Source organism: Orcinus orca, chromosome 20, assembly GCF_937001465.1.
Source record: "Orcinus orca chromosome 20, mOrcOrc1.1, whole genome shotgun sequence".
Lineage (NCBI taxonomy): Eukaryota > Metazoa > Chordata > Mammalia > Artiodactyla > Delphinidae > Orcinus > Orcinus orca.
Genome location: NC_064578.1, coordinates 6,504,702 through 6,525,535, shown reverse-complemented (window position 1 = coordinate 6,525,535; position 20,834 = coordinate 6,504,702). Strand labels below are relative to the sequence as shown.

Sequence of the window (20,834 nt, the reverse complement as noted above, 5' to 3'; positions counted from 1 at the left end):
GAATGGATAAACAATAGGTCCTACTGTAGAGCACAGAGTACTGTATTCAATAACCTATGATAAACCATAACGGAAAATAATATTTAAAAAGAATGTATATGTATGTATGTATAACTAAATCACTTTGCTGAACAGCAGAAATTAACACAGCATTGTAAATCAACTATATTCAATGAAAAGATAAATTAAAAAAATAAAGCTCATATTCTTAATGTAGCATACCACCTTCCCCGTCAGAAGGCAAGGAGAATTCTTACCTAGACTTCTACATCACGGCAGGGTTTGCCTTCTCCGTGGGAGCCCCAGGACTGAGCAGCTGGGAAGCCACATAGGCTGCCACCAGGAGATTTGCTTCATCCTTGGTGGGCGTGCACCATCAGGAAACCCACATGGGTGTTTGGCCCCAGCCCCAGCATGGGAGCCACTGACAAAGTGCTGAGGCACCCAGCAAAGAGCCATAACTATCCCGCATCCAGTTAAGTCATGGGTGTGGGTCTGGACCCACTACTGTCACTTAAGTAACTTATCCTCTTCCAGCCTCAGTTTTCCTCTCTGTAAAATGTGCATAATAACATCCACCTTGAAATATTTCGTGGTTCAACTGAGGCTAAAGGGAAGAAGGGCGAGTACATAATGTACAAACTGTCTTTTGCCTTTTTCCTAAGGCAGGCCGTAGAGTGGTTAGAGCATAAAGCTCTGAAACAAGGCTGCTTGTTTCCACTTCTGTGTGATCTTGGGCAAGTCTCTTAACCTCTCTGTGCCTCAGGGTGCTCACCCATAAAATTACTACAGTAATAGAACTTACTTCATAGAGACATAGCGTTCAAAGAGACTGAGCGTATTGACTGTTGAGTGCCAGTGCCTGGAGCAGAGCCTGGCAGAGAATAGGGTCTCAGCTGAACATGGCCCCTGGCGCAAATAAGTACCAATAGGTATTGACCATTATTTATATTGTTATTATTGTGTTATCTCTCCCTGGCCTATCTTTCCTCTGGTGAGACCAAAGCACTTGTCATCTGCCAAGAATCTCTTCCTCTACTTCTCTATTCTCTTTCCATCTAACCCTTCAGTCTGACTCTAGTGGGGGATGGCAGGAGTCCTGCTGATGTGGGCAAAATCACTGATGCACACACGCACCCTTGAGTCAGGAAAAGGGCTCCACAGACGGACCCACCACAGGCTCCTAAAGCAGAAGAGACTTCCTGCGAGCTAGAGGTTTTGTTATTCACTGTTCAGACAGATTGAATTCTGTCAATTATTACCCAACTGGTTATCTCTCCAGGGGTCATTAAAAAAAATGCGTGTGTTTGTTGTGGGTGAGTATGCATCTGTGTTGTGTGTGAAGTGGGCGTGCGGGGAACAGTCAAATAGGAAGTGCTCTAGTATTTACATTAAACTGCAGACTGGTTTAAATTACCCACCAGGAAATATGTGGCCGTATGAGTATGCTTAATTCATGCTCATTCAAGGTGTTCCGGGGCTGTTTTCTCCCCCTCCCTTCTTGCCTCTCCGTTCAAATAACCCAGGCTGCCTGCAGCCTGTCTTTGCCCATTTGACTCAACAGGCCCTGAGCACGGAAAGGAGAAGAGAGTCTCTGAGAATGGGCACTTTCTTCTCTGAGCCAGGATGGCTTTGCCTGACTGTCACCGCAGTGCTGGGAGGAACAATTTTTTGCAAACTCAAGAAGAACCAAGGGCAGGTGGGGAGAAAGGTGGTCTGCCTGGCGGGCCTCTGGGGAGGGGCTTGCCTGCTCAGCCTGTCCCTCTTCTGGGGCTTGATCCTCTTCTCCCTGTCATGTTTCCTCGTATATACTTACTTTTCTGGCCAAGAGTTGTTACCTGCGGATCAAAAGGCGGTGCTGATCACAGGTAAGCGGAAGGCACTGCGATTCCCCCTCAGGGCGGGAACTGACACTTGCTTTGCCTTAGGGGGACTCTTTCGGATTTGTTTTAAAAAGAAAATACTTGGCATGGAGTAAATGAAAGCACATCCCCAGTGTCTTTCACTACACTGTTTCGGTTTGCTTTCTTTAGGAGGTGCACTTGAGGGGCTGATGGTGAGAGGGACTGGGAAAGGGAGGTGCACCTAAGCCACGAGTTTGTTAATTTCCCAGCATATGTAAGAGTAAGCAAACGCCGTTTGTTTGTTTCATTGTAGCCAGGATTGTCGCCTCGGTTTTTTGAAGCTTAAACCAAATTTCGTTCTGAGATGAATGTTCAGCTGCGTTCTAGACTTGGCCTCTTATTCCCTAGGTGCGCAAAAAAGCTGTCAAATTTAGGTTATCCTTGTACTTTGCTTCGTTTTTTAAAGATCGAAGAGACTTACCTGGGCTGGAAATTTTGCGGTTTTCCCCGACTGCTGTCAAGAACCTTGTGTCTCATCTGAACCTTTGTCTTCAGATCTGTCATTGGACCGCTAATATTTACTAATTGGATCAAGCCGGCAGCGTGTCCAGGAGGCGGCTGCTTGTTGGCTGAGCTGCCAGCTTTTTCCTTCTTTTGTGTTTCTTTTTCCGCTGCAAGTGTGAGGCCAGATTAAATTCCTGGGTGTTGTAAAACTGGTTTGTTTGGTTGTGAAGTTTGATTTTGGATTGGGCTTTAATTAGGATCACCACAGTGTTATCCTAACCTAGAAAGCCCAGCCAAGGTGAGGATACCAGCTGCAGAATCATTTGCCGGGAGGTCATCACCCCACCCCACCCCGCCCCGCCCCCCACCCCCAGGCTGTGACCTGCGGGAGTGAAGGCAAACGGAGTGTGAACAGAAGCAAATCAGGCAGGTTGCCCAGTTCAATGAGAAATGGACTAGAAAGTGACTTGTCTATCTTGCCTTTGACTTTAACTCAATAGTGAAATTCTTTCTTAAAATGAGACACAAGTTGGCCCTTGCTGGAGTTGTGAAGCGCTGCAGAAATAAAGCTTCTGCGATGAAAAAAAAAATAACCAAAACAGTTCAAAGGCAGAAAATTCAGCTGATCCGTGGGATGCTTATCTCTGTGAATGTCTGGTATCACCTGGAATCATGCACCCAGAAGACTGGCTGTGTTTTCCACTCTTCCACTTGAATTCTCTGGGGCTGGCTGGGTGAAAAGCTATAATAGCAGTATAAATTTTTCTGTTCTGTGTGTAGTAGCAAGTACCCATGGTCTTCAGGGTAATTCTAGGTCAAATTTATTTTTTGTACTTTTCCACTTGTACGAAAGAAGACAGAACAATTAAGCATGTTAAAAAAAATGATAGCGATGCTGTGGTTGACACTAATGGAACATGATCTCCTGGAGGTCCAAATATTCCTGGGAAATCAATTTCAGGGAGCAGCGTTTCTAAGGCTCATAGATAAGAATACTAAAGCTTAGGATAAACAGAGGCAAACTTCAAGGTAACCGAGAAAATAGGAATTATCTCTGGCTTGTTTGTCTTGTCAATGTTCTTTATCCTCTGCTTTTGAAGATGTAGGCATGCAGAAACGCACCAAATACACACCCAGTTCAGTTAGTTCACATCATCCATTGAAATGTCCTGACTTGTGTTCAGTGTCATGGAAAATGACTGATTCAATTAGGCAATTTGAGCCCAATGACTAATCCCTCAATGAAATGCTTAACAATTAGAAAGCTTAGAATTAAGAAAGGAAAGACGTACATTAAGGCAAACTGAAATGTGCCTCTCAGGTTCTTTGTCATTTTCATGAAGAATGTCATAGATTCCACATAATTCTAGAGACCCTTTCAAGACCTTTGTACTAAGTAGGGAAATTTTAAATGACTTCATTTAGTTAGACCAAAACTCATTAAAAAATAAGTCATCGTGACTTGGAATAACCTTTGTTTCAGGTTGGCTTATGTTACAAATTGGTACACATTTTAGTGTCGGGGAATACAGAGAGAAATGTCTCAGTATATATCAAAACCATAAATATTATTCCTTTATCTGATAATTCAAGATTTGGACATTTCTCTTAAAGAAATAATCTGAAATGTAAAAAAAGGGTAGATGCAAACCAAAATGGCACATTCACAAAGTTGTTCAACACAACCTCATTTAAAATTGTGAAATATCAGAAGCAATCAAAATGGTGACAACATTGTAAAATTAGAAAGAAAACAATAAATGTCATTAAAAATGAAAAAAACAAACAAACCCGAAATGGTGACAAATTATGGTATATCCTCTGGATGTAACAATAGGCAACAATTAAAAATGACAACCACAGGACTGCGTTATAACATGGAAACTGAACTAAGAGAAAACACTCCGGGGATCTAGGTGTTTGGAAAAGACTGCCTCTATGTCACATGAAGAGGAAAAAGCACTGGAATGAAACAGTCTGTGAATGGTTGGATCAGAGTACCTGGATTTGTTTTTCCCTTAGAATTACTCTGATATAGTTATATTACTTATATAACAAAAATATTTAACAAAGAGGTTATGTTAAGAGGGTGAAGTCCATCTTAGTGCCTAGTTAATTATGGACCCAGGTGTAAGACAATGACAAGAACAATTTCAAAAAAATCTTTTTCTTTGAGTCCCCTGCTTCACTTTGCTGAGATAAAGGTCTTTCGTCTCCGAGACATATACTCATAGCAAGAAGAAGAAATAAGCAAGCACTGGGCATTTGAATGCACATTTGTCCTCAAGGCCCCTGAAGCCATAGCAGCCATTCAATTTTTTAAATAACTCTAAGATTAGTGAAGAGCAGGTCCACAAGATTGCAATAGCATCTCAAGCACAATACAGTGAAAAGAATGTTGAAGTGTGACAGGCTTGGCTTTGAATCTTGCATTTGCTTTGCCTTAGGGTAGGTTCTCCAGGGGCAGGGCTTGAGATGAAGATTTGTGTGAAAGGGATTTATTAGGAAGTTCTCCAAGGAACAGAGGTCCCAGAGTAAGGAAGATGGACAGGGAAGGGGAGGAGGCCAAGCCCGGGGTTCAGCATCAAGAGAAGCCTGCTGAGGGTCCCATGTTGGCTTAATCCCCCGGGGCAGATCTGGAGGCACTGGTGGGTCACAGGTGAGAGCCATCCCCATTGTGGGCCAGGGAGCTGTACTCCTTATACCCTCACACCTCAATCATTAGTTAAGGGCTGTCACCCTCATCCTCTTTGGTGGTAGGAGGGGAGGCTTAAACTCCAAGCACTTCTGGCTCTCCATGCTCACTGGCTAAAAGGACCCCAGCATCCTGGGCAGTGCTTGGACAAAGTCGCAGGTGGCTGGGAGTGAAGGTGGTAAGGATTAGAGCACCAAAAAAATGGTCAAGGGATCTGGGGCAGCATGACATCTGCTACATACCTCTTACTAGAAGTGTGATCCCTGAAAGTATCCAGTTTTAGGCTTTTGAACTTCTGTTTTCTCCTCTGTAAACTGGAAATGATACACACACACACACACACACACACACACACACACACACACACTGTCTCATAGATGGAGTTAGTAGATGAGAGGGAGAGGAAGGGAGGAAGATAGGAGATTCTGTGTGTTGACCAGGTGGGGTTGGGGTTAGGGAGAATAAGAAGAGAACAAAATGAAAAAAGAATAGCTGACAAAGAAATAGAAAGAAGAAACATCCATTTATTCATTCAACTATTGATTGAGTCCTTGGTATGTGCCATGTATTGTCCAGAAGCAGTGGAGGAAGAAAGTTAAAAACCATGCAGTTGTTATGTTGTTAGGTAATGGGATCTGAGTTCCCAGTTGTCCTTAACCTTGGACCCACATCCCCTGGGGGTTCCTTCCTCTTCTTCCGAGGTTGTGCATTGTCATTCTCAGCCTACCCTTTGAATTTCGTAGAAGTTACACAAGTAACTTTGATCTTCCACCCTCAGGGCTTTCATCCTGGTCCCTCCAGTGTTTCTTGCCCATCTCGAAAGTTAACTACTGATTTGGCGTCTGCTGTGTGCAAGGCAGACACCTGGAGGCTTTCCTAGTCTACTGGGACAGATACGGCCGCAGCTCACTATAGCCATGAGGTGGGGTACAGAGGGTGCCTTCAGGAGGGTTCCCAGAGTGCCATGGGTCCCAGTGTTGGGTGCAGGAGGGGCCTCATTAGGAACTGAAAAGTAGCTTTCCACAGAGAAAATGAGGTCTTCCAGGCTAACTGGTTAATCGGGTATGACACACATCCAGCCCTCATTAAAATTTGTTGAGTTGGAGAATTTTAATTGGAATTTTCAAAATTGGGTACAATGGAAGAGAGATCAGGGAGGGGAAGAAAGATATGTTTGATGTGGAAGTCTTTATCTTATGCTCCAAACAAAGTGCCTAGGTCGATGGTGACCCCCTTCTAGGACTTATTAGGTAGTCTAATTAAGGTTCTAAAATGGAATACTGTTGGCATCAGCTTGGGGTTTGGGCTCCTTTGACTTTAGTGGTAGACTATTGTAATGGATAAACATTGACAGTGGACTAGGGACTAAAGCAAATAACATCTCTGCACTCAGAGCTTTACATGCCTTTTATATTTGATTCCCATAACCCTAATAACTAACATGAATGCGGAAACGGTGTCCAAAGTCCCTGAACTACTAAGCAGCAGACATGGGACTAAACCCAGATCAGACCCATTTGCCATCCAAAGCCTTTTTCTTAACCACAGTTATTATCAGTGTTATAGCTACAGTTACTAGTAGCCTATAAAGGTTTCCAGGATATAAAATGTGTCCATTCATCTGCAAGTGAGTGTTGAACATCTTTTATGTGCACAAGGCTCTGCTTGATACAGAACTTGGCAATTGATTGGATGCAAGATATGCCCATGAGAGAAGATAAAATGAAGGCACCATGGATGGGGATACCTTTGAAAAGGGTGATAACTGAGAGATGACATATGGTGAATTTGACTTTAGGTTTGAGTTTGAGGGCAGTGAGGGGGCAGTGCAGGTAAAGAGTCATTGGCAGTTGGAAATACAGACCTAGACCTTGATTAGGTTTGCAGAAGGAGGATGGAGAAACACAAGCAATATAGTGATGGTTAATACTACAAAGGAAGAGGTCATTGGTATATATTGTATGAATCAATACTGTCCTCAGTGAGTCTATAATTCAGTCGGTCTGTCAGATTTTTTGTTTTTATGAGCACATATCCTCTTTTATCATTCAGTTTGAGCTTAACCTTAGCCCTCTACAGAGAGGCATAAAAAAGGTATTGCTAACTTGGGTAATTTCATAAAGGTTTGAACGGTGACTTTATTAGGCATTTTAGATGGCATGTTTAGGTTGGTGGATACTCTCATGGAATGAAGTCCCCCAAATGTATCGTAAGCTGTTTGATGGCAGGGACCAGATCTTTTTTTATAACCAAGTCCCTCCTCAGTCTCTGAGCACGTTAGATCCAATACAATGTTAATGAGTGAGTGAGCCCTGAGTGAACGAACCAAGCTGGTGAAATGTCCTCCCCTTTTTGTGGTCATTGGTTAGACACAATGGGTTTGTGCCAATCTGCCCACCTGCTTAGGTACTTATCTCTGCCAGTTCTTTTTGCTGGGGTCACCTGTGTAGAAAGGGCAGAGTGACATGGCTGAGCTCTGAAGGCCCCATTGTTCTGCAGTGAATTCATTGTTGGCTTGCTCTGGACAGGGCTTTGTGATGACTTGGTTCTAAGCATCTCACCCAGGATGTGGCACGAACAGACTATCCTCTGGTCACACCCCCAGCCCCTCCCACCAGGCTGCTGAAGCTGCTCTCCCAAGGGTCACTGGTGCCCTCCTAGTTCCCAGAGCTTGGTTTCTACTCCAGCACCGCTGAACATATTTTCCTTCTTGACACGGCCTCCTTTGCCTGCTGGGATACTACATTTCCATGCTTCTCCCCCACGTCTCCATCCTTTGACCCCTCCGGGTCCTTCTTCCTACCCCTCCCACTAGGTGGCCTCTACAGCTCTGTCCTTAGCCCTCTTCAGAAGGGTTCATGGTACAAACAAGTTCTTATCTCTGAAAGTGATCAAAGATTATCCTTGCTTACCCCCTCATGGCCAAAGCTGCCTTTTCCATTTGTTTATGTCAGTCTGTGAACCTTGATTACCCCACAGATTTTGGCATCCCCTATTTATGCTCCTAAAGATGAACCCTTCCCAGATGCTATTCCTTTGCTTATACCTTCCAGCATTGGGGTTCAATGCTGAGCCTCAGAGTTGGGGATTACACTAGATCGTAGGGTGTCAATATGTATCTGCTAGGACATGGTGTGGGCAAAGGTTCTGAAGCAAGACCGGAGATATCAGGTTAATGGGTAGATGGTTCAGATAGTTCCATTTTGCTGAAACAAATGGAGATAAACAGACACCTGGGGATGACACACGTCAGTAAATCCAGGGGCCAAAGAGGACAAGACGGGGGCAAGGTAAGCAGGGAGCATGAGGAACTCTTGGGCAGAGACAGAGTGGAATGGAGAAACATGTCTATCTTGGATGATACAGGGACCCCTGGGTCTGTCCCATTCACCACTGTCACAAAGTGGCATCTCCTCTTTAACATGGAATTCACTACATGCAGCACCCTGTGTTCCCTGACCCCCAACCCCTTGCCCACTAGTCTGCATCATGAGATCCTTCCTCTGTGCTCAGAACTGCCATCTCCCATGGGTTTCATGCCATAAACAGGACATTGAAAATATACATATACTGCTCGCCAGGCAGAGTCTGGTCACATGCAAGGGGTCTCCCTTGGCCTGACTCATTTGTAACAAGCCCGTTGTGATACTGGGTGGAAAAAGTAATGAGGAGGAAAGAACATCTCATCTGCCACTTTGGCATTTACACAAGCTACGGATAAACCTCATCTCCACCATGAAAAGGTACTGAAAAACAATTCTAAAATTCAAAAACAGAAGCCATTAGGAGCCTTGAATGCCCTTTGTGTGCAGAGGACTCAAGGTCCAGGAACTGGGCCAGATGAATTTTAATTTGAAACAGTCAGTGGCCAGCATGGTCTTAGGTTGACTAGAACCCAAATTCCACTTTTATGGATCAAAGGCTTTGATAGGGCAGTTGAAACACTGGAAAGGGATCTGGATTTCATTGAATTCTATTTTCTAAAGACTCACATCTACCGAGGTCCTGTGGCCTGTAGAGTCAAACCAAACCTGGGCATCATTAAGGAGAGGAATAGAAACAAAACCAAAACTATGTTCCTCTCTTGAAACAACACATGTGCATCTAAGTGCAGGTCTGGTCACTGTCATTCAGGGTGGGCAGTAGGTTGCAGTGGTTAACACCAGACACTTAGGACAATGACAGATATGGCTACCAGCTCCTGCCTTGCCACTTACTAGCTTTCTGACCTAGGGCAAATTAATTAACCTGTCTGAACCTCAGTTTCCTTATCTGTAAAATGGAGATAATCATAGTAGTGATCTCACTGGGATTGTTGCCAGTATGGAAAGAAATAACACCCATAAAGGGCTATGTGTAGATGGTAACTCTCATTCTTAGCCAAACAGGGCAGCATGAGGGTGGTGACCACATAGTCAAAGGATGAGGTTGCTGAAAGAGTCCTCCAACTCTGGAAAGAGAAGAATGAGCATGATTGCAATAGGCTCTGGAATATGAGATGGAGGGAATCACCTCCTTAGGATCCTCCCACCCAATACCAACACCTTTTCCCACTTAAAGTTTGAGAGAAGATTCTAGAAGCCACAGAAAGTGGGTGTTCACATACAGATAGCAAACTGATAAGTCATCCTAGGGAAATATCATTGTAGGGACAATGGTGTAGGGGCTGGGGTTCCACTGCACCCTGTTCCCCAGGGAGGGTCTGGTCACATGCAAGGGGCCCCTGGCCTGACTCATTTGTATCAAGCCCGTTGTGATACTGGGTGGAAAAAATCATGAGGAGGAAAGAACATCTCATTCTGCCACTTTGGCATTTACACAAGCTATGGATAAATTTTATTTCCACCAGCCATCTCCCAATGCCTGAATGACCTTTTCAGGATCACCCATTTAATCCAGTGGGGTTACCCCTGTAATGGAAAACTCATTACCTTCTCAGGAAAATCATTTCACTTTTATCCAATGCTAATCATTGTAAATATTTTCTTTATAATGAGCCAAAATACGCCTCCCTGAAATATCCAACAGTGCACTCAGTTTTGCCCTTGGAAGTCACATAATCTAATTAAACCACTCTTTTGCACGGTAGCCCTTGAAAAATGCGAAGACTGCATCATATCATAGCCAAATCTGCTTTGAACTAAATCTTCTCATTCGTTTTATCATTCCTCCCATGACCTGGTTTCCAGAACTTTCACCATTCTACTAAGTCTCCTCTGGACCATTTCCAATTTCTTGACATTCCTTTGAGATGTCAACTCATTTTTAACATCAGGTACCATCTCGGTATGAGCAATACACACCAGACTGGAACTAATGCGGTGAAATTAAATCAGTATACATGCAAGGTTCTTCTTGGACGTTGTTGCTTTGTTTGGTGGGGTCAATCCACAACTCCCTTTTTAATATCCCCAGCTGAGTTCTGAACTAATAGACGTAGGCAAGTGGAAATCAAGATGTCAGCTTTATTCCCGATAGAAGCCTTGGAGAAGGTGTCTTAGATGTGTAGGACTAATGGTGCACCCAGTCAAGGCAGGTTGAAAAGACTCAAGCCTTGCCCACAAGGTAGGGCTTGGGTTGGACAGCTAGGCTATCACAGCCTAATTGCACAGGTGTTTTGCAGGCAGGGCGATGCCGAGGAGGAGAGGAGAGTTTCCATGTGACACTGTGCCCTCTTGAGTTTTCTGCTCTATTTCTCAGTCCTGATCATTTGCCCTGAACTGTCCTTTTGGTTCTTCTGTTAGAGAGAGAAAAGACCTTTGCATCCAGTGAAACGGTCTTGTACAGTTCTTTCTGTCAAAATCACCAATCAGATGCTTTGCTGCACCTCCCGGGGGGGAGGGAGGAGTGAGAGACAGAGGAGGTCCAGTGTCACACTGATAGACATCCCTCTATACTGAAGGAAGCATAGGCAGTGAGGAAGAAGTGTTCGCCCTAATATTAGGCTCAGAAAGCGGCTCTCTGGATGGAGGATGCTGTGTCTGAACTGTGGCTTATGTGATAGAGGTCCAGGGAGGTTTGACTACAAACTTAAATGGGATCAACAGTGGGCAGTTTGCCCACAACCTACCGCCCCCACCCATCCCAACACACACCCACATACACACACAATATCTAAAAGAAGGTATTAGACCACCGGCTAGCTCTGGGCCCTTGAACAAGTTGCTTCACCTCTCTGAGGTTAGTTTTCGTCCTGTGGAAAAAGGGAATCATGATGGATACCTCTTCTCAGGATTACATAAGATTACAAATATATATGTATGCTACATGGCACATAGTAGATGCTTCCTGAAATATAATAACTTTTACCCTTCCCCATCTTGTCCCGTTTAGTAATCCCCTTGGCAAAGGAGATATAAGCGAAATAGGAGTTTGGTAATTCTGCCTCCTGTACCACTCATGAACACCACCTCATTGGCCTCCATTCTGCTTGCTCCTTTGTTCTTGTGCTTTATGACCATCACTTGAAAGACAAGCCTTCTTTCTGTGGTTAACTCATTTCTGCAGCCCTCAGACTCATCTAGGTTTTCACTTACAGATGCTTTTCTGACATGGGTAGGGCTTCTCCCGTGTCAGGACCCTTAGTTCTGTGCTGTACCTACCTATGGCTCTTGCCCTTTTAAGCCCTGGCATCATCTGAGAGCTCCCTATGGGGTCACTCTAGCCTCTTGAGTTTTCTCCCATGATTCTTCCCAGTCTTGATCCTTTTCTCTGCGTTGTCTTTCTGCTTCTCCTCTTAGAGAGAGAGTCTTTGGAGGGCATTGGATCAGGAGCCCTTGCTCTGGGTATAGTGCTCAGCTGCTGTCTCTCCTCCTGAGTCTCCACCTCTATATGAGAATCCTAGGCTGGGAGTGAGGGGTGCCGAGAGTGAAGAGGATGTGGGATTGACTTGAGCTGCAATGGGAAACACAACTGGTCATTGTCTTCACGTTTCCAATCACCACTTGTCAACGGTCCCCTGAGCACACTTGACATACAACGGGGAGCAAAGACAGACAAGGTCTCTGCCCTCATGAAGCTTAATTCCAGTGGAGAAAAACATAATACAAACCAACCAATAAATAGATAAAATAATCCCAGCATGGCAAGACTTTGATGGCATGGGTAGTGACTTCACTGTACTGCTCAGAACCACCTGGTATTGGAGGCTTCCTGTGTGTTAGAAACTGCGTCAGGCACTGTGATTAGCATTCTCCATGCCTAATTTCAGTCAGTTTTCACAATGCCTCATAAGATAATTTTTTTAATATATGCAAAGCTTTAAATATATGAAAGTAGGGTAAATATTCACAACATGCCCAATACCCATATTCTAAAATCATGATGGAGAGATCGATGAGATAATATCTATCATTAATCCCATTCAAAAATGAAGAAATTGAGGCTTTCAAGGGATTATACAACTTAGGTCATATAACAAAATAAGTAAGTGGCAGTGTTAGAATTTAAATGCAAGTATTCTATCCTTCTTTTAGTTCAAGCAGATGATAGAGTAGTGCAGACAGGGGAATGGCAGATGTGCCTCTTCTGGGGGAAAGGGATAAGGATGGTCAAATGTTTCAGACCTGCTAAGCTGTCTCAAGCATCTCTGGCTTCCACATTCAGGCCTAGGGTGTGATGGTAAAGCAGACGCTCAGCAATGGAAGGAGAGGTCTATCACCCAGCAAGGCTCACCTGAGCAGCTCCAGAAAACCTTGAGGACTGAACAAGCAGGGACTTCCCTGGGGTTTCTCTCCAACAGTAGGGTTGTTATGTTTCCCATGAGAAGCCGTTAATGCCCCCTGCAAGGTGACTTCTCATAGGGAGTCAGTTCCTATTTTCCAAATATTCCCAGCTGTGCCCTGGGGCTGTCACTTGGCTACCTCTAGGTTATTACTTCAAACCTACCTTGGGTACTGTTGAGTTTTGTGAAGTTTTCGGTAGTGTGCAAAGGGGATTAGAATCTATTCATTCATTATTTCACCAATAATTATTGGGCACTCTGTGCTGGGTACTGGGAATACAGGGACAAATAGCATGCATTCATTACACTGAATAAACTTACAGTGTAGTTGGGGGGATATAGATAAGAAACAGGACATTACAAGGCAACGCAACATGTGAGTGTTCAGAGAAGGGAGAAGAAGTAAGAGAAGATAAGACCCCCTAGGAGTCTGGGTCAGAGGCCAGGAGTTTGGAGAGCAGCAGCTGATTGGAGGGACCTTATGATGGGAGAATCAGAGGACTTGCTAGCTCATTGGGTCTAGGTAGAGAAGAGGAGACAGCCACTGCACATTAGACTTTCCCTACTATAACCCTCAGCAAAGCTCTTGGTGATTTCTTTGGACAGTCTATCTTGCTAGACGGACGGTGAGCTCCACGAGGGCAGGCAATATGTAAAGCGTGGTGGCCACGACAAGCTCAAGGAATGAATTCATGAACAAATGAATGTAGACCATGATTCTGAGGCACTGAGAATGATTCTTCCTCCTAAGAGAAACAATAGATTTTGAGAGGCTGAGGGGAAAGAACTGACTTTGAAGACAAGATAAAGCCTTTTGTTTGAGACACTTCAAATCTGAGGTGCCAAGGTTGTATCCAGGTGCAGTGTCCAGATGAATTCGAAAAGTGAGGCTAAAATCCAGAAGGAGCCCAAGACTGGAGATACAATCAGGTTAGTCTTCCACATGGGTAGGATAAATAAAGCTCTGAAAGCTAAAACAATGCCTGAGAGAAGAGTGTAGATAGAGATTAGAACAGGGAACTGGGCAGTGAAGGCCACCCAAATCTATAGAAAAGGAGGTAGAAGGTAGATCTGAATGGTGTAGGAGGCAGATACAAGGAAGAGGAAAGTTCCAATGAGGAAAGTTATAAACAACTTCTGGTATGGAGGACAGATTGAGTGGGATGACAAGATACCTCTGGATTCAGTTCTCTGGGGAAACTGATTAGAGAGATTTCAGGAAAGGGTATAAGAAGGAGCCCCAATGCAAGGACAGTGAGGGGATGGTGTTGGTGAGCAACTCTGAAGTTTTGAGAACACTGGTGGAAAAAGGAAGGAGCAAGATGGGAGATTAGCTCTAGGGAATAGTAAGATCAAAAGAACTTTTGGAGAGGGAGAAATTTGGGGCAGTGGTTTTGGAGCCCCAAAAGAAAGGACTCAATGAAGAAGACATTGAAAGTGCAACAAAGATTGTGATAATTGATGAAGTGGGAGGCTCTTGCCCAGGGGATGAAGAAGAAGTACAAGCAGTCACTGTCTCAGCTTTCCTTCAATTTACTTTATTTCAATTCACTTATGGAGTGAATCGTCAATGGTTTGTGGTGCCAGTTATGGTTATAGGGTAGTTACGAGAATAAAATCATATAAGTCAAGCCAGATGCTTAGTACTATGCCTGCCGCATAGTACAAAATCAGTGAATGCTACGGCAGGAAACTAGAGAAGACAAAAGACAATAAAGCAATCAGAGAAAGCCTCATGTTGGAAGTAATACCAGCTATTTTTCTGGGCTGGAACAGGTAGTCTCCACGTTGGACTCTTATCTCTCTGTTCCTGCCAAGTTAAACAGAATGTCTCCTGTCATCACATTTGCCAACCTTTATGAGTATTTGTTTGATGTCTTCTTCCTTCTAGAGCAATAGCTCTTGACTGGAGCAATTTTGCTTCCCAGAGGACATTTTAGCAATGACTGAAGATATTTTTGGTTGTCACAACTTGGGGGCATGGGAACAGTCCATTGGCATCTAATGGGTAGAAGCCAGGGATGCTGCTAAACATTGTACAATGCACAGGATGGTCCCCATAACAAAGAATTACTTGATGTCAGATGTCAATAGTGCTGAGGTTGAGACACCCTGTCCTAAGGTGTGAGCTCCCTAGATCACGGACCATATCACTTTTATTGATCATGGTGTCCCCAACTGCCAGGTACAGAGCAAGTCACATGATGGGTACCCAATAATAATAAAAGGAAATGAAAGGAAGTGGATAAAGAAGATGTGAGATACACACACACACACACACACACACACACACACACACACACACAAAGGAATATTACTCAGCCATAAAGAAAGAATAAAATATTGCCATTTGTGATATGATGGATGGACCTAGAGGGTACCAGGCTAAGTGAAATAAATCAGACACAGAAAGACAAATACTGTATGATTTCACTTATATGTGGAATCTAAAAACCAAAACAAACGAACATGATAAAAGAGAAGCAGAGTTATAGATACAGAGGACAAATAGAGGGGGGCGGCCGATGAGAGAAATAGGTGAGGGAGGTTACAAGGTACAAACTCCCAGTTGCAAAATAAATGCATCACGGATATGAAATGTACAGTGTGGGGAACGTAACTATGTAATATCTTTCTATGGTGACATATTATAACTAGACTTGTGGTGATCATTTTGAAATGTATAGAAAGACCAAATCACTACGTTGTGTAACAGGAACTAACATAGTCTTGTAGATCAATTATACTTCAAAAACAAACAAACAAACAAATTCATAGAGAAAGAGATCAGATTTGCCAGAGGTGGGGAAGGGGGAATTGGATAAAGGCAATCAAAAGGAAGGAAAAAAAAAAAAGGAAATTGGGGATTGAACTGGAGCTTGAAGAATAGGCCAGGTCTCAATGTATTTTTCTCTGCTTTGAGTACACAGTGGCAGAGGGTGCTGGGAGTTGTTTGGAAAAGAAGTTCACAAAGGAGACTGAATATTCTATCCCCAATGGAATGGAAGAGATGAAGCAGCCCTGGGGCTTTACCAGGAGACTGACACTGCTATAAACGAGAGAGTCTCAGAACAAAGGGTTTGGAACTGAAGGTAACACAAGAATATCCCAGACTGAGCACTTCATTGTTTTGACAGATAGAATTCAGCCAGCCTCAGAAGCAGCAGAGATAGAATTTTTTTTTTTTTTTTTTTTTTTTTTGCGGTACGCGGGCCTCTCACTGTTGTGGCCTCTCCCGTTGCGGAGTACAGGCTCCGGACGCGCAGGCAGCCATGGCTCACGGGCCCAGCGGCTCCGCGGCATGTGGGATCCTCCCGGACCGGGGCACAAACCCGTGTCCCCTGCATCGGCAGGCGGACTCTCAAACACTGCGCTACCAGGGAAGCCCAATCTACCGTTATTTCTTGATTAAATAAACACTTTGCTAAATGACATCTCTTGGTCACGACTTCCGGTTCTCCTTGTTTCTTTGATCCTTCATCTAATCATAACTCATTAACTAAAGTGCTTCCTAAGAACTTTTCCTAGCAGCACAGGCTTTGGCTGCACTGAAGGTGCAGAAACATAAGGATCCACAGCTCCCGTGCAGATCAGAACCCGTGCAGATCAGGGAGTTAGTGACTTGGACCACAGAGAAAAGAAGGCAAGCCAAAAAGCACTAAGAGCAGGGGAGATTTGGAAGAGGCACGCATTCCAAACAGGCGAAGATTAACATGCCCCTTGTGCAGAGTCTACAGAGGAGACAGAGATCCTTGAAATCGTCACCATTTTTCATTCTCCTGAGTTAAAAACAATGACAGGGATTGCAAACTAAGACAGCAAATACCAACATAACCAATGATAAATTTAGCAGGAATAGGAAAAGTCCATAGTGCCAGCCATGGACTCTGAGTTTCCCACCAGACGGTAAGCCCCTTGAGGGCAGTGACTGGGTCAATCTCGGTCAGCATTCAACCCCCAGCGTTCAGCCCAGTGTGAGGCAGAGAGAAGCTGAGTGAATTAATGAGTGAGACTCTTTGGTTGGGGCTAGCTTCTAAAGGTGTTATAAATCAACTCTGAGACTATGCACAGAGAAGACTTGACTGTGTGTGTTTTTGTCTGAGGGAAGCTTCATCTCTGGTTGCTGCTGGGAACCAACAAAAGGCTGGACGTGGAGAGTCGCCCATGGGCAGGGTATCCCCTTGGCACTATGCAAGGAGGTTCTAACCTAGAATATATAACCATAGATAGAAGTTCACGTTTTGGTTTAATCAAGCAAATAATCAAAGTGACTCAGATATCAGGGAGGGTCACCCTGCCCCATTAAGTCAAGATATCATCTGCTTGAGTCCCTATATGAGGGGCTCATATACCCTGTGAGAGGTCTATCCATGCTAAAACATGTTTGCAAATCCCCAATCTTTCTCCAAGTCAGCTCTGACTCTCATTTCCAGTGAAGGTGAACTCCTGTTCTCCACACTGCTTTCCATCAAACCATTTAAGAGCCCTTTTTCCTTTAATACTCACCCTCAAACCACCTACCAAAAAAAAAAAAAAAAAAAAGCCACACACACCACACACACAAATCAGCTGAAAGTAGTAAGCTTTCCAGAAAATTCAAGGCTCTTCTGTCATAGCAGACACGGTAGATATTAGACTGCCCTATTCTTCTATTATTTTTTATATCTTACTTTTTATTGACTTATAATTCACATACCATAAAATTCACCATTTAAAGTGTACAAGGCAGTGGTTTTTAGTATATTCATAAGGTTATCCAACTGTCACCACTAACTAATCCCAAATTTTCATCACCCCCAAAAGAAACCTGGAACCATTAGCAGACTGTTCTGTTCTGAAAATGTCACTTAGTCATTTCTGCCTATTCGACTTCTCAACCTCCCGACATGTTGCTTTCCATCCCCACCACCTCCACTTCATCTCTTTGGGGTGTCACTCATTCTCCCTTTCTATTAGTGTTTTTAGCTGGAAGGGAATAGTACATGGCACTGCTGTCCAGTGGAAATATAATGCAAGCCACATAAGTAATTTAGATGTTTCTAGTAGTCACATTTTTAAAAAATGAAACAGGTAAAATTAATGTTAATCATATATTTTACTTAATGCAATATATCCAAAATGTTATCACTGCAGTATGTAATCGGTGTAAAAGTTATTAATGAGGTATTTTTCCTTGTACTAAATTTTTGGTGATTTGCTCGTATGTTACTTCCTTGGAGAAGTCTTCCACGATCTGCCTCCTCAAGGCTGGTCCCGTCTGCCTCAGTTATTCATCATAGCACTCATTTAGTTCCTCTGTAACACTCAACACAATTCATCATTTTCTTTTTTATATCATACAGGTAATGTCTGTATCCCACACTGGACTGTAAACTTTGTGAAGACGGTGCTATAGTCTGAATTACGTTCTCCCCAGGAATTCCCTGGTGGTCCAGTAGTTAAGACTTCATGCTTCCACTGCAGGGGGCACGGGTTCGACCCCTGATCGGGGAACTAAGATCTCACAAGCTGCGTACGCAGCCAAAAGAAAAAAGAATTACATTCTCCCAAAATTCATATATTGAAGTCCTAGCCCTACCACTACCCCAAAGTGATGGTATTCAGAGATGGGGCCTTTGGAAGGTGACTGGGTTTAGATGAGCTCATGAGGGTGGGGCCCCCATGATGGGGTCAGCATCCTTACAAAAAGAGATACCTCTCTGTCATGTGAGGAGGCCTGCAGTGAGCTTTCTTCGTGCAGGCCAGGAAGATAGCTCTCACCAGAACCTGATCATGCTGGCACCCTGGTCTCTGATTTCTGGCCTCCAGAACTGTGGGAGAATGGATTTCTGTTGTCGAAGCCATCCAGTCTATGGTATTTTGTTATGGCAGCCTGAGCTGACTAATACAGATGGGGATAACATTTATCTTCCTCATCAATATATCCCAAGTGTCTACCACAGTGCCTGGCACACAGTATGATCTCAGTAAAAACTTGGCAAATGAATGAATAAGTAGATATGGATGTCAAAAATTATTAAGGTGTAGCAATAGCTACTTAGGCAAGTCACCTAGAATAGTATCCATTGGGAACTTTTCTTTCTGGGAATTGTCACCAAACTTAGAGATTGTCCTCCTGGGAATGGGCCACACAACGCAAATGAGATTTACTCATAGCTGTGGTCCAGGCAACAAATGTTGAAACTCAGTTCTCTTGTCTGTGAAATGGGGATACGCAGATTGACCCTATGAGCCATTTATTCACTCAACAAACACAGAGTTCTCAGTGTACTCCAGGCACTGTGCTAGGTGCTAGAGATTCAACAGGTCACAAAGCAAAGTTCTTGCCCTCATCAAGTCTGCATTCTACTGGGAGAGACAAATATTTAAAAATTAACGTACCGGGACTTCCCTGGTTGTGCAGTGGTTAAGAATCCGCCTGCCAATGCAGGGGACACAGGTTCCATCCCTGGTCCGGGAAGATCCCACATGCCACAGAGCAACTATGCCCATGCACCACAACTACTGAGCCTGCGCTCTAGAGCCCATGTGCCACAACTACTGAGCCCACATGCCACAACTACTGAAGCCTGCGCTCCTAGAGCCCGTGCTCCGCAACAAGAGAAGCCACTGCAGTGAGAAGCCTGTGCACAGAATATCTCCCACTCTCCACAACTAGAGGAAGCCCGTGAGCAGCAACGAAGACCCAACACAGCCATAAATAAATAAATAAATAAATTTATATTAAAAAAATTAACATACCAATATGTCATACAATGTCAGGTAGTGGTAGGAACAATGAATAAAAATACTAAGATCTCCTAGGTAAGGTGTGTAGTACAGTGTCTCAAATATAAGAAGGGGCCAATAAATAGTAGCCTTTATATCTTACTATTCAAGTTATGATTTACTATACAGTATCTAAAGAGATACTTTTAAAATAAAAGTCAGCTCATGTCACTCCTTTGTTCAAAACTTTCTGATGCCATCTCATCACACTTAGAATAAAAGCTGTAGTCATCACCATGGTTGAAAGCAGGGTTTCTCTATCTTGGCACCACCGACATCGGGGCTGGATACTTCCTTGTTGTAGGGCTGCCCTGTGCATCGTAGGATATTAAGCAGCATCCTTAGACTCTACACACTAGATGCCAGTAGCACCACTCAACTGTGACAACTAACAATGCCTCCAAGTATTTTTGGATGTCCCCTGGGGTGGGGGCCAAATCGCCCCAGTTGAGAACCATTGGCTTAATGGCCCCACTTGACCTGGCCTTGAACCACTGCTCTGATTTACCTATTATTCCCTTCCTCATCTACTCTGCTCTGGTCAAAATGGCCTCCTTGTTCTTCCTCTAATAATTATGTCCTAAGAGCTCTTCCCTGTGCCTATTCAGCCTTCCCTGGGTTATCGGTTCAACTGCTCCTGCACAGAGGTGCCTGCCCTGACCTCCATACAGAATCTGGCATCCTCCTCCCCAGTCGCAGCACTCATCACCTCTTAATATCATATGCATTTGTTTGTGTGTTTATTGGATGTATCCCATCTCCTTCTACCATGTAAGTTCCATGGGACAGGGACTTGGATGGTTTTATGTACTTCTGTACCCCCATGATCTACTATGTGCATAGCACATAGTAGGTACTTAATAAATAGCTGTTGAGATGGCCAGTAGGCACATGAAAAGATGCTCAGCATCACTAATCATTAGAGAAATCAAAACTACAATGAAGTACCACCTCACGCCAGTCAGAATGGCCATCATTAAAAAGTCTACAAATAACAAATGCTGGAATGGGTGTGGAGAAGATGGAACCTTCCTACACCGTTGGTGGAAATGTAAGTTGGTGCAGCCACTGTGGAAAACAGTATGGAGGTTCCTCAGAAAATTAAAAATAGAATTACCATATGATCCAGCAATCCCACTCCTGGGCATATACCCAGACAAAACTATCATTCAAAAAGATACATGCACCCCTGTGTTCATAGCAGCACTATTCACAATAGCCAAGACATGGAAACAACCTAAATGTCCATTGACAAAGAATGGATAAAGAAGATGTGGTACCTATATACAATGGAATATTA

The 20,834-nt window shown here is 43.8% G+C and overlaps 1 protein-coding gene across 1 annotated transcript in view; it reads left to right on the top strand.

The window, feature by feature from the left end:
* Positions 1–1,398: 1,398 nt before the first annotated feature.
* The window catches only part of HSD17B2 (hydroxysteroid 17-beta dehydrogenase 2), a 62,252-nt gene continuing 42,816 nt past the window's right edge, over positions 1,399–20,834 (top strand). Inside the window, exon 1 of the mRNA XM_004280104.3 lies at positions 1,399–1,868. Within this exon, the coding sequence (XP_004280152.1) occupies positions 1,457–1,868 (412 nt within the window). The 5' untranslated portion in view covers positions 1,399–1,456. The remainder of the gene's footprint in view (positions 1,869–20,834) is intronic.